The sequence below is a fragment of the Eschrichtius robustus genome, chromosome 16 (genome assembly GCF_028021215.1).
Source record: "Eschrichtius robustus isolate mEscRob2 chromosome 16, mEscRob2.pri, whole genome shotgun sequence".
NCBI classification, from domain to species: Eukaryota; Metazoa; Chordata; class Mammalia; order Artiodactyla; family Eschrichtiidae; genus Eschrichtius; species Eschrichtius robustus.
The window spans coordinates 63064045-63077857 of NC_090839.1; the positions used below are offsets into that span (position 1 = coordinate 63064045).

A 13813-nucleotide genomic window follows, 5' to 3' on the forward strand; every position below is an offset into this window, starting at 1 on the left:
AGGCACATTAAGTAGAAAATATCTAACTACCCTAAAATCACATTTGTCCCCCGACCAAGATTCAAACTTAATCTCTACGCCTTTCCCTAGCATCTCCCCATCACCACTGCCCCCCAATATACAAAACTATCCAACTTGCTGTATTGCAAGTAACCTTTCAACTATTAGCAAGTTTAGTAATTCCCACCCAGGCAGATTTTAAATGATGCTACAGCTTCTATTCAAGCTACCGTGTTTAGTGTGCTTACGTATGGGTTTGGGGGTCTAGGTTTCTTCATCACCAGTGAATATAGAGCATCCTAGGACTTCAGCCTGATTAGGGATGCGCACAGGCACACAACCCATAGCACAGAGTGTGTGGCAGGGTGGGGGGATGTCTCCAATTTCCCTGTATTCGGGTATGCGCAACATTCACGCAGAGCAACAAATCAAGCATTCTCCAAACTCATTTGAACAGAGACCCGAAGTAATTTTAATGCAAGTAACAAAAATGAGTTAGTCTGTCTCCATCCATAGCCCCTCAATGAACGAATTACAGTACTTTATAAAAATGTCCTAAAATATGCAAACTATAGTTCCCTCAAATGCAGTTGTTACCAGTAATATATTTGGTCCTAATATTCGCTTCTTGGATATCTTAGCTAATTGTCTTTGTTGTTGTCTGTGAATAACTGATCATAAGCACCAAGTAAGGGCTGAACCTACTGACGGGTAAGAAGGCTGGGTACTTTCTCACTCATGCCATCCCCTCTTTCCCACCTCCCCAGGGCACGTCACACCACAGGGGGAAAGGCAGCACTCCTGTTTCGCAAAAAGCCCCGGCATCACAGATGGACGTGGGCGCTGAATGCTAAACAGTAGTGGAGACCAGCCAGGAAAATCCATGGGTCATTTCAGATACCCAGTCCTGAAGTTTTTTGGGGAAGGAAATTCATGCATTGCTTGGGGATAAGGCTTTCCAGATTTCTGGTTCTAAGGGGTTTTGTTTGTTTCCATTGTGACTACCAGGGAATTATAGAAAAGCCGCCTGAGCAGAAAGCTTGGGGCACTTGGACCCACCTTCCTCCACGAGGTATACGAAGCATCCTGCCAACCCCAGGGGTGTGACCCGCACTCCTACCCAAAACAGGACTAATGACAGTTTTCCATTGAGGCAAGAAGTGACCATTTGTCCTGCCTCTGGCCCCATGTCCCCCTGTACTGTGCTGGTGGCCTCCCTGTGGGAGGGGCCCTGTCTCAGGCAAGATGTCTGGATTTGCTTGCCCCTGTGTTTTCAGAGCCTTGCACAGTGCTTGGAACACAGTAAGCATTTAATATTCTGTTGAAGCCGAATGAATGAATGAGTGAATGGGTAGATGGAGAGAAAACCCAATCCTGCACTAAAGAGGTATCCACGGTGGCCCTAAACGACTCAAAGCAGGCATTTCCCCAGCTCCACTGGAACTGCACTGAGGGCAAACCACTGCCCCACGTAGCAGAAGGTCATTTACATGGTGCCAGTGCTGACATGCGCAGACGGGTCCCAGGCGCACCTCCCCGCAGCAGGCTCACGACACACAAGGGAAAAGACAGTGAGGTGCAAAGAGCTTCTCCCGTAGGCACTTCCCGAGGTCCCCGCATGGCCACACACCTCACAGCACTGAGGACCAGCTCCCCAGAGCCCTACCCCTCAGTACAGTCTCTGAATCCCTGGCAGCACTTACCCAGACCCTAGCAGGCAGCATCTCCCGAAAGGCACTTGTACCCACTGAAGTTTGAGAACCACGGCAATCTGGGACCCTCCCAGGGCTTCGTTCGCTGTCAGGACCCTGGGCCCCTCCAGGGAAGGAAGTGTTCTCCAGGTGTAACGCACACAGCACCGCCCCATCAGTGCCACCTTGCTCGGGCTGAGTGGAGTGATATTTAGGCTGATCTAAATCCTAAATGCTTTTAACAGGCAGGCAGAGGGCAGGTTCCCTCCCGCCCACCCCACGGGCCTCTCTTCTGAATCCTTGGTTGTGTCCTCTGCAGCCTTGACTGCTCTTTGTAATTCGTTTTCCTAATTGGTTTTTAATCTGTCTCCTCCGCTAGACAATGAGCCCCACGAGGAGAGAGACTGTCTCGACATGGTTTCCCCTGTGCCTGGCACAAGCATCCCATCATTTATGTTGACGGATGAACGAAGGAATGGTGAATGGTCCTCTGAGGCTCCAGAAATGGGGGTTAGTAGAGGCCAGGCAGTCTTGAAGGCAGGCCAGGGAGAGAAGGAAAAGGCCTTCTGAATTCGGGTAGGGAGGAGGCTGCACCCCCATCCCAGGGTGTCTGGCTATCGGGATCAAGGCCTGGGACTGGAGTTTGGGTGGTCCAGATGTGAGCAGCGGTGCAAGAGACAGTGAAGAATGAATAGCTGATGGAGGCCAAGGTTTGGGCCTCCAGTGGCGTCTAGACCCACCTCCCCATCTCGACATGATGAGATCTTTAACATTTGTGGGGCAGCTCTGCTCACCTGGCCCTGGGACCGTGGTCTTCAATCTTAAGGCACCTGAGCATCACCAAGGAGCTTGTTAGAAATGCAGGTTCCCCGGCCCCATCCCTGAAGACTGATTCTGTAGGTCTAGGGAGGGACCGTGATAGCCTGCATTTTACAAGGTGCCCTAGGGGTCACATGCTGAGATTAGGGTGAGCCTAAATCTGAAACCCAGGTTAAAACTCACCTTCCCTAAGGCAAGCAGGTGACTTTGTCAGCAAATCTGGTGGCACTTTCTGGACCCAGCCCATTACAGGAGGGTCGGGGCTCTGGTCTGGATGTAGACAGAACACCAGGGGCTATACCTGTTTCTCATGTAGAACGTGGCTAAACATCTGAGGAGGTTTCCTCCCTTACCTGACCCCCCTCACTCCACCTTCTACCACTAACACAGAGAGATTCAGGAAGGGAAGCTGAGGTGAGGGGGGCTCAGCGTAGCCCAAACCTAGGGGAAGATGTCCCCCGAGACCTGGCTTTCTTGGCCTCTTGTCACATCACATGACATCCCCATGGTTAAGAAAGATCCTGCTGAACACTTTTGGATTTGAGCATTGCTGGATTTTTGGCTTTGTTGTGTTGAGTCTTTCGGATGGGCAGGATTTCTGAATTCCAGCCTTCATAGTCTATTCTCTGATCTCAAGAATGCAAAAATTCTTCTCTTCTTTTGGCTTTTAAAGGAAACAATGTGTTTGCTAGAAAAACCACAAAAAAAATTGATTATATACAAAACGGTTATCTGAACGTGGATTCTGTACTGCAGCGAAAGCAAGCCAGCTCCTGGGCTCTATTTGCGCTTCCTCAGTATCAGGTACATGAGGCCGCTGATGAAGGTGAAAGCAAATGCCACCCAGGCCAGGACGAAGGAGTAGCCGTAGCTGCCGTCCGAGGTCAGGGCGTACAGTCTTGAGTTGTTCTTGTGAATGTCTTCGCGCCGGTCTGTATAAATGGAAGCTGCAATCATGACACACAGGCCTGTCGGAAGAAAGCCAGGGTCCAAATAAATCACAGACCACAGCATGCACCAGGGACCTGAGGGGACTATGGTCAGAGCTGAAGACAAACTTCAGTTTTTGTTATTAGTAGGTATTTATTTTAGTCTCTTGGAAAGATTACAACTAATATTTTGTAGCAGAATATTGCTGCCCACCCTGTAGCCATTTTGCTTCCCATTCTTGCTAGCTGAACTCAATGTTGTTTGGGCAGCCAGCTACCCAGCCCAGAGGGTCATAATTGGTCCAAGCCATCGGTCAGCCAGGCAGGAAGTAGTCTGCTTTGCAGGCCACGTACGGTCTCTGTTGCAACTACTCAACTCTGCTGTCGCAGCGTGAAAGCAGCTATGGGTGATACATAAATGAGTGGGCGGGGCTGTGTTTCAATAACATTTTATTTGCGAAAACAGGCAGTGGGCCAGATTTGGCCCATGGGCCATAGTCTGCCAACCCCTCTTGGCAATCCTGTTCCTGTTTACTTGCTATAGTTTATGGTTCCATGTGTCCCAGTTCTGGCCACAGAAAATCCTTCAGTGAAAAATATAATACCCTTGGTGTCCATATGTCCATGGACACCAAGGGGGGAAAACCGCGGTGGGGTGGGGATGGTGGTGTGCTGAATTGGGCGATTGGGATTGACATGTATACACTGATGTGTATAAAATTGATGCCTAATAAGAACCTGCAGTATAAAAAAACAAACAAACAAAACAACTAATACTAAACTTTCATTGGGTTATTTGTATGGAAATATGTTAATATAAATGTTTCAGACATTACGTGAAATTTCTAAAAATCTAAAAAAAAAAAAAAGAAAAATATAATACCCTGAAAAGAGGGAGATGTGGGAGGAGAAAGCATTTTTTTTGTTGCTGTATTTTCCCTTGCTTACTGTTTTAGAAACTGTTAGGCCAGGATGAATGTCTGGAGCTGCAGCAGCCTTTTGGGGGCCATGAGGTCATCACTGACACTCTGAAGATGACAGCATGGAAGGATGGAAGGAGTGGGGCTTCTTGATGATGATGCTGAGCTGCCAAACCAACTCTGACACCTTCCACCTTTAAGCGATTTGTTATATAAAAAAAGTAAAGGTTTTTGTGGCAGAAGTCATTGTTATTGGATTTTTCTCTTACTTGCAGCCAAAAGCATCCTCACTGAATCACCAACACTCACAGATATTAGTGGTAGGATGAGGTTAAGTACCCAGATTTTCCTTGGGGGACCTATGCTTCTCTGTACCAAGACAGCAACTCCTACTTACCCTAGAGATCCCAGCTCAGGCGTCATGTCTTCAGGACGCCTTTCTTGACCCCCTAACTAAATCTGAAGTCTGAAGTATAAAACATCCCACCGTGGCACAGCTGCCAACCTCTCCTTTCCAAGTCCTCACCTGCCACACTCCTCCCGGCTTCTACTCATGATTGGCTGGGAAGAGAGTGTTTACTCCAGGAAGTCCATCATTTTACTTACATGACATAAGCTGGATGATGGAGGTTAAAACAAATCTCTCTCCCTGCTTGAGGCGGAAGAGCTGGAGCACGAAGATCAGAAAGGCAATGCAGCAGAGAATGGTGGACAGGATCATGGTGGCCTGGACCGCCTGCACCGTGGAGAATTCTGTGGGGAAAGGGCAAGAGCTCATGACTGAGGACCACAGACCACCCGGGCCCCTGGGGTGCACAGTGACAGCTCCAGAGCAGGGATGATGGGAAGCAAAAGGGCACCAGGCTTTCATCTGCACAGAATGAGCACAAGGGCAGCCAAGGAGTCTTCCTGACACCCCCTCCCTCCAGTGTCCACTTGTGCAATTGACCAGATGATCTCCAACATCCTTATCTAGAAAATGGAGCAAGAACCACCCACTCTGCAGTCTTCCTGGTTTGGGTATTGCCCCCAAGTGCCTGGCTCATGGTCAGGTTTTTTATTTAAAGTACAAATCCTCAGGTTCCAACCTGGCAGATTCTGGATCAAGAGGCTGGAATGGGATGGGTTGCGTCAGGATTGGGGGTCTGCACCGTATAAAGACCTCCAAAGGGATTCTTGGAGATACAGGGCTCACGGGGCTGAGGGACCTTCTGGAAGTGTTCTGTGGACACAAAATACCCTCTAAGAGAGTGAGCCTTGTGATTGTTATTTAGGAAAAGGGAAAGTGAGGGCTTTTTCAGATTAGCTTTAGTGAGTGGGGCATGAGAGCTTGGGGCTCAGCACCGGGAATTTTCAGGGAAGAAAGGAGCTGGTCTTGGGTGGAGGGCACTGCATGTGGGAAGGACACAGGTGAGGCTATGAAGGGGTCAAGTGCAGGGACTGGAGCCACCTTGTGTGGGTCTCAGTTTCCTCACCTGTAAAATGGGGATAGTAATAGCTCCCACCTCATCGGTGGGGGAACATGGAATGAACTCAACTATGTAAGGATTTCAGGCAGTGCTAGCAAAAAGGGAGTCCTGTGTAAGGGCTGGATGTTATCGCCAGGATGCAGCTAAGACAGGTGAGGGAACAGCGCCCAAAGCTGCAGAGGAAAACCTAAGGACAAATCCTTTTTTTTCTTTTTTCAATTTTACCTGAAACTGACTGGAGGGAAGCATGATTTGTAAGTACTTAATCCAACATTTACAGCAATGGATCCTGGTCCATTGGATCTCTCAGAGAGCATCTAGCCCCCTCGCCATTCCCTACGGTGAGAACAGAAGCCAGACCCACCCCCCCGACACACACACACCCCATATGATTTCATATGAAGCCCACGAGCAGGAGAGAGAGAACCATGGTGACAGAAGTCAGAAACCCTGCTCCTTGGGGCAGGGGGTGGTGGGAAGTGAGTGGAAAAGGGCTCGAGGAAACTTTCTGAGGTGATGGGAATGTTCTCTATCTTGCTTTGGATGATAGTTACATGGGTGTATATATAATTGTCAAAACTTTGAATTGAGCCCTTAACAAGTGTGCATTTCCTTGTTTGTAAATTATAGCTCCATTAAAAATAAAAGTCCTGCAGGCTACCCTGAGGTGAAATACATCAGAATCTCTGGTGTTGGGATCAGACAAGAAGGGGGACAGGGCATGTAAAGTCCTCCAGGGAATTCCAACGTGGGGCCAAGGTTGTGACCCTCTGGCTTAGAGCAGAGCTTCCCAACTTTGCCCAATCCCAGGAATCACCTAGGGGCTTCTTAAAATAGATTCCTGGGCCTCTTCCTCTGAGATTATGATACAGTCATTCTGGGATGGGCACCAGGAATCTGTATTTTTAGCAAGTACCCCAGGTGATGGGGCAAATATGGAAAACATGGCTGCTGCTGTAGACTGAATGTTTGTATCCCCCCCCCAAATTCATATGTTGAAATCCTAACCCCCAATGGGATGGTATTAGGAGGTGGGGGCCTTTGGGAGGTGATTAGGTCATGAGGGTGGAGCCCTCATTAATGGGATGAGTGCCCTTATAAGAGACACAATAGCTTGTCTTGCTCTCTGCTCTCTGCATGGTGAGGACACAACAAGAAGGTGGCTGTGTGCAAACCAGGAAGGGAGGCCTCACAAGACACTGGATCTGCTGGCACCTTGTGAGAAATAAGTATCTGTTGTTCAAGCCACCCCATCTATGGTATTGTCTTAGCAGCCCGAATGGACTAAGACAAAGGCTTTAGAGAAAAAGATGGATTCATTTTTTTTAGAGCAGAGTTTCTTAAAGCTGGGGGGTGGGTGCAGCATGTACCACTGTTGGCTGATGAGATGAACGTAGGTGGAACCTAACCAGGTCACCGAACAACCAAACCTCACCTAAAGAGAGGAATGTTCCCTTTGCTCGTGTTTAAATTCGTCCAAGGACCCCAAGGAGGAGGAGGAGCTCTATACCTGGTGCTTTTGCACTTTTGTAACACCTGCCAGTATCTGGGTGTTGGTGGTGGTTTTGGTTTTTAACCAGGAAAGAATCAGAAACAGATTCAAAGGCATCAAAAGGCAAGTGCATCTGTTCAGAATTTAATAACATCATTTGGTTTTCAATGTAGTGTTTTTTTTTTTTTAATGTTTTCTTTCTTTTATGGTAAGTCATACCAGTGTATCACTTACAATAGGCAGATAAAGTTCCCTTTAAAATAAATTTATGTAGGGAAAAAGTGAACTGTTTGAAAGCAGGTGTTGGCATGGTTTTTCTGTAAAGGCCAGACAGTAAATATTCTAGGCTTTGTGGCCATACAGTCCCTTGTTCATTGTCTTATTTTGGGGGTTTTTTGCTTGTTTCTTTTTACAATGCTTTAAAAATATAAAAACCATTCTTAGCTCATTGGACTGAATCTGGCTGGTAGTTTGCCAGCTAGTTATTTTAAAGGAAAATAAGGGAATTCCCTGGTGGTCCAGTGGTTAGGACTCCGCGCTTCCACTGCAGGGGGCCCAGGTTCAACCCCTGGTCAGGGAACTGCAAGCCGCATGGCGCAGCCAAAAAAAAATTTTTTCAATTTAAAAAAATAAAGAAAAATAAGAGGTAAGAAATGCACATAGGGGATGTTGTATGCAAATGACAGAAGCTTGGAAACATGGCCTCAGAGCACAGCCAGTGCCCCCAGCTGACCAGGCACCCTGGCAACGATGGGGCTCCAACAGGGAAGAATGGCTGTTTCCAGGGTCAAGGGTTAGCACAGCAGAGAAACAGACCCAGAGCGGAGGTGGCGTGGATTGCATTATGTGTTTTAGAATGCAGGCTTCAGAGTTGGTCATGTCTAGACTGGAATCCTAACTCCATCATTTACTCCTGACTCTGTGAACTTGGGTTTCTTCTCTGTGTCTCAGTTTCCCCATCTTAAAACAGGGCCAACAGTCACTTATGTAAAGGACTTAGCCCAATGCCTCCCAGTAAACCTTCAATAAATGATGCCTTCTATTGGTATTTTTGCTTTTATTATGAATGTTGACATTGTTATTGATGGAATAGCGAGACTTTAGGACCCAGTGATCAAGGTCCCTTGCTCTCTAAATAGGATTCCAGGAAAAAACCATAAAAACAGGATGCTCGTTAAATTTGACTATCAGGTAAACAAAAACAATTTTTTTTAGTGTAAGTATGTCCTACGTAATATTTGGGACATACTTATACTAAATTATTAGTTGTTTATGTGAGATATCAAATTTAACTGGGCATCCAGTATTTTATCAGGCACTGGGAGCCAAAATGCGTCTTCTATCAGTTCTACAACAGAAAACCAACCCATTCACTCCACAGTGAAGGAGAGGGGTTGGCATGTTTTTAGGTGCGATTTTCTGTATTTGCAAAGCCCTTTTGTCTACTGTGGCTCCTGTACAGGGGCAGGCATGGCAGGTGCATTGCTGTCACCTGCATGTACAGCTGAGGCAATTGAGAGTCTGAGCACTCATGTGACCTGCCCAAGGTAAGGTCACACAGCTCTTAAAGGAGCCAGCTCTCAGGTTTCTGCCCATTAGGCTGCTCAGATGCAGAGAAGTAACACAGATGTCTCTGAGCCTATTTAAATGTGTGGGGAGATTTTAGATGAGGGCAGAAGCTGAGAAGGGGTGAGGGAGGGAAGCTCTGCTTGGCCAAGAAAGAGAGAAGAGAAGGGTGGGGCCCAGCATTCCTGGAGTTGGTGCCCTCTGGCCTCTGGCTTCCCCACCCCCTCCTGTCCCCAGCTTATGCTGACCCCTGCTCAGCATGCCCTGAGCAGCAGCCAGGCCCCTCTCTGCACAGGCTGTGTTGAAGGAGGGGTGAGGAGTCAGACAACAGGGAAGCCTTTCTCCCAAGGGATCTTTTGTCACTCAGTGCTTTCCCATCAGCTTCACACCCACCTTGAATGGAGTCATCGATTTCTGTACAATTCGTGTTGTTGACGCATACTCTCCAGATATCTGCAAAAAACTCCTCTCCTACCCACCAGGCCTGTAACACGAAATGGAAACACAGGGAAAGGCTGTTCGTTCATTATGAAAACACGAGCCCCTAATCAGGTGAGGCACAGGAGTAAATGAAAATTCGGGACCGGTGCTTCTCAACCTGCGGTGTGCACGCAGGTCACCTGGGGATCTGGTTAGAATGCGGATTCTGATTCAAGAGGTCTGGGGTGGGGCTTGAGAGTCTGCATTTCTAACAGGCTCCCAGGTGACACCCACTCCACTAGTCTGCTGAAAGGGAAGGTCCAGGCCCTCCCAGGATGTGGGCGAGGAGGTGAGGCTCAGCTGGTGGTGATAAGAGCAGCCGGTGGTGAATTCCACCAGAACTGCAGGGGCGATGCCGGAGGGGAGGAGGGAAAGGATGAGATCTAGGGGGGAGAGCCTGTTACGGGTGAAATAATCAGACAAAAGACCCTCCTGCTTCCCATCCAAAGACTTCCGTTTCTCTCTGTGTTCCTGCCGCTCTTTTGCCCCCAGATGGGCCTGCTTCTGCTTTCCGTCCACCAGAAGACTGGAATCTCCCCCCCACCCCACGCCCATTCAGGCAACAGTCGGTCACTGAGCTCCCACTACGTGCCTAAGGACAGTGCCAAGCGCAATTCCTAACTCACAACGAAGAACCGCATGACTCACCGACTGGCCAGAATGCCCACCTGTGTCTTCTCAGTAAGGGCCATGGTAACAGAAACACCCACAGGATTACCTGGTGCTGTGGCTGATGGCTTTTCTGCCCTTAATGTTAATCTATCCCTTTCACTATGTCGGGGACCTTTTCAGGATCCCGAGGGACTAGATGAAAGCAATAGAAAAAGATTCTAAAAGCACATGCAAAACCACTTAATAATGGTAGGTCCCCGGGACTTTAACTTACAGCATCAATGTGGTCCCTGCCCTGGCCACTCATGACAGCTCTTCCAGAACCTCCAGGAACCCAAACCCAATCACTGCACTCCTTACAGGATCCTTACAGGATGTAGAGCCAGGAGCCTCTGGAACGCTTCAAATCCCAGCTCTGCCACTTCCTGCCATGTCAATTCCAGCAGGCTCCCTAAACGCCCTGAGGCCCAGTTTCCTCATCATAAAATAGTGCCAGGAGAGGACCTACCTTGTAGACCTGAGGGGGGGATCAGATGAGGTGACGCACATAAAAGGGCCGCGCATACGCGCTGCCAGAGTAAGTACTCCCTAAGTGACAGGTGTTGTCCTGGTCCGTGCTGTTGTTATTTTGATGATTAATTGACAGGAGTCTATATGCAGCCAGACTGGATGGTTGCTTGTAGGTGCACTTTTTGGCTTTCTGAGCAGACTTTCTGACTCTAAATGTCTCCACAGTCTGAAACCATCAGGATTGAAGCCAGGCCTTTGGATCAGGGTGTGGGCCATAGGGCATCTCTGGTAAAAAGCTTCATTTCCTGCCAGGAGGGATGTTAATCTATGCCCATAGGTTATTTATCAAATGCTATACGGCTGTGAGCTGGACACTCAAGGAAAGAACTAAATTTTCCATGGGCTCATGGGCAGAATGGGGAAAGTTCCAAGCATGAGCTCTGCTGGGAAGGGCATGGCCGGGTGGGCTGGCAACAAGGGATCCTGTCAGTAAGGAGATGTCAGAGACAGGAGGGGGCAAAGATCACCTGGGATGGGTCATCTGGGAGATCTAGGGCAATGGTCCTCAACCAAGGGTGATTTTGCCTCTCATGGGACACTTGGCAATATCTGAAGACATTTTTGGGCATTACAACTAGGGGCTAGAGTGCTGCTGGCATCACGTGGGTAGAGACCGAGGATGCTGCTAAACATCTACAAAAAGAATGATCCAGCCCCAAATGACAACCGCGCCATGGTTAAGAAAATGACCTGCAGAGAGCTGAATTTAAGCCACATCCTCATAGGGCTTCCTACAGCCAAGGCATCTTGCCAGGCTCTGTGGGGCACTCAGGGATGAGAGGACCAAGGTCCCTGCCCGTCCAGACACATGTGATGCTTCGAACCGCCACACTTAGGCCAAGAGTCCTTGGGCCCGGGCTGAGGGGATGGGTGTTCTTGGTAGGGAGGAGAACCCCAAGTTATAATCACCTTGGGGGAGTTCTCAATCCTACTTCTACCGACTCTTAGGATCCAGGGGTTCTGGGATGGTCAAAAGGAAAGGGAACTTACGTTGTCGATGGTGGCAATGAAAAGCAACGCCGCAGACGTGATGTGGAAGAGGATGATGAAAGCCAGAAGCACCAACATTTTCACGGGGCACGGTGGCGCACGGAGTAGCGTTTAAAGCCCAGAGGAGATGTGCTAAAGAGGGTGAAAGAAATTCAAATTTGTCAGTGACAAAGCACGAGGAAAATGAAAAATAAGCAACTTTTCATGGGGTTTTAGAAAATCTTAAACAGCTCTCCCCATCTTTCCTTTGCCTAGAGACTTTACTGGACAAAGTCTGGCAGGAGAAGCTCTTCTCTGTTGCATCCAGATGCCAGATATCCTTTGTGGAGGAGGAGGGGTGAGGACCAATTAAAATCCCTCATTTAGAAAAGCATGGCAAGTCTTCGAAGCAGCACACGGCGGGCACCAGGGCAGGAAAGAGTAGCTGTGTGTGTGCTAAAATGCTGTTCCGGATCCCCCAGCCACCAGGCAGTGCCCTGGGGATTTCACAGCACCAGAGTAAGCCCAATGTCTGAGTAGTCATTAACACAGTCCCTGCTGCCCTGCCGCGTAACAAAGCAAACGTGATCAAACAGGAAAATATTTCCTAAGGATCTGACCATTTATAAAATTAATCCCAATGTAAGTTGGTGCAGCCACTATGGAAAACAGTATGGAGGTTCCTGAAAAAACTAAAAATAGAATTGCCATATGATCCAGCAATCCCAGCCCTGGGCATATATCCACAGAAAATTCTAATTTGAAAAGATACATGCACCCCAATGTTCATAGCAGCACTATTCACAATAGCCAAGACATAGAATCAACCTAAATGTCCACTGACAGATGAACGGATAAAGAAGTTGTGGTATATATGTATACATAATGGAATACTACTCAGCCATAAAAAAGAATGAAATAATGCCATTTGCAGCAACATGGATGGACCTAGAGATTAACATACTGAGTGAAGTAAGTCAAAGACAAATATCATATGCTATCACTCAATGTGGAATCTAAAATATGACACAAATGAATTTATTTACAAAACAGAAAGACTCACAGACACAGAAAACAAACTTATGGTTACCAAAGGGGAAAGAGGGTGGGGGAGGGATAAATTAGGAGTTTGAGATTAGCAGATACAAACTACTACATATAAAATAGATAAACAACAAGGTATAGCACAGGGAACTACATTCATTATCCTGTAATAAACCATAGTGGAAAAGAATATGAAAAAGAAAATATATGTATATGTGTGTGTATATATATATATATATATATATATAAAAAACTGAATCACTTTGCTGTACACCAGAAACTAGCACAACACTGTAAATCAACTATACTTCAATAAAAAATTAAAAAATTAATCCCCACTCAAACACCCCTCAATATCTAACCCCATCTGAATAACATCCAACCACAAAAGGCAAACACAATGTGTGGCCGACAGCCGCAGTTTCATTTTCCTCTCTCTGCACATGAAAAGACTGCATTTCCCAGCCTCGCCTGCAGTTAGGTCGGAGCCTTGTGACTAATTCTGGCCAATGGGCTGTAAGCAACATTGGCTTATGTCATATCCAGGCTGAAGCATTTCCGGGCTGAAGAGCAGGTGTGAGTTCTCCATGCTCCATCTCCTTGATAAAGTAGCTGGGATGGTGGAGCCGTGATATGTTGAAGCCTCACACTTTGGACAGATACTGTGATTGGGAAATAAGCCTTTGGAAGTTAAACCACTGAGATTCCAGGGTAAACTTTTTTTACTATGGTTGGACAGTCTTAATCATAGAAAACAGAAAGCAATGACAAAGTGACATTGGAAATCTTGCAAAAGAACTAGGGTTGTATCAAGTTGATGAAAGTGACACTGAAGAACTGGTCAAAAGGCACCAAAGGGGTTAATACATGAAGACCTGTCCAAGCTGAACTAGTTAGCAATAAAAGAGGAAAAAGATAAACTTGAATGATGTGGAAGAAGAAGAAAAAGGAGAAGGAGGAGTGAAGAAGAAGGAGGAGGAGAAGAAGAAGAGGAAGAAAGCAAAGAAAGAAAGCATTCAAAAGAATGCTTTGAATATCAAAGGATAAACAGCGACACTTGGGAAAACTGATGAAGTCTTTGAACATTTTTGCAAAAATGACCATCGTCTTGGTCAAACGACACGCAAATGTCAAGCAAAAATGTCACATCAACCAATCCTGTTGGACGAGTGAATGCTACTAACTCCCCAAATCAACACTTGATTCATTCTTCTTTCATTCCAATAATTTGTGACCAGTTACTATTACTAAA

The 13813-nt window shown here is 47.1% G+C and overlaps 1 protein-coding gene across 1 annotated transcript in view; it reads right to left on the reverse strand.

The window, feature by feature from the left end:
* Positions 1 to 448: 448 nt before the first annotated feature.
* Positions 449 to 13813, reverse strand: part of EMP2 (epithelial membrane protein 2) — a 38688-nt gene continuing 25323 nt past the window's right edge. The window contains exons 2-5 of the mRNA XM_068523919.1: positions 11539 to 11670; positions 9280 to 9370; positions 4966 to 5112; positions 449 to 3478 (exon numbers count right to left, since the gene is read on the reverse strand). Coding sequence (XP_068380020.1) covers positions 3291 to 3478; positions 4966 to 5112; positions 9280 to 9370; positions 11539 to 11616 — 504 coding nt within the window. The 5' untranslated portion in view covers positions 11617 to 11670 and the 3' untranslated portion in view covers positions 449 to 3290. The remainder of the gene's footprint in view (positions 3479 to 4965; positions 5113 to 9279; positions 9371 to 11538; positions 11671 to 13813) is intronic.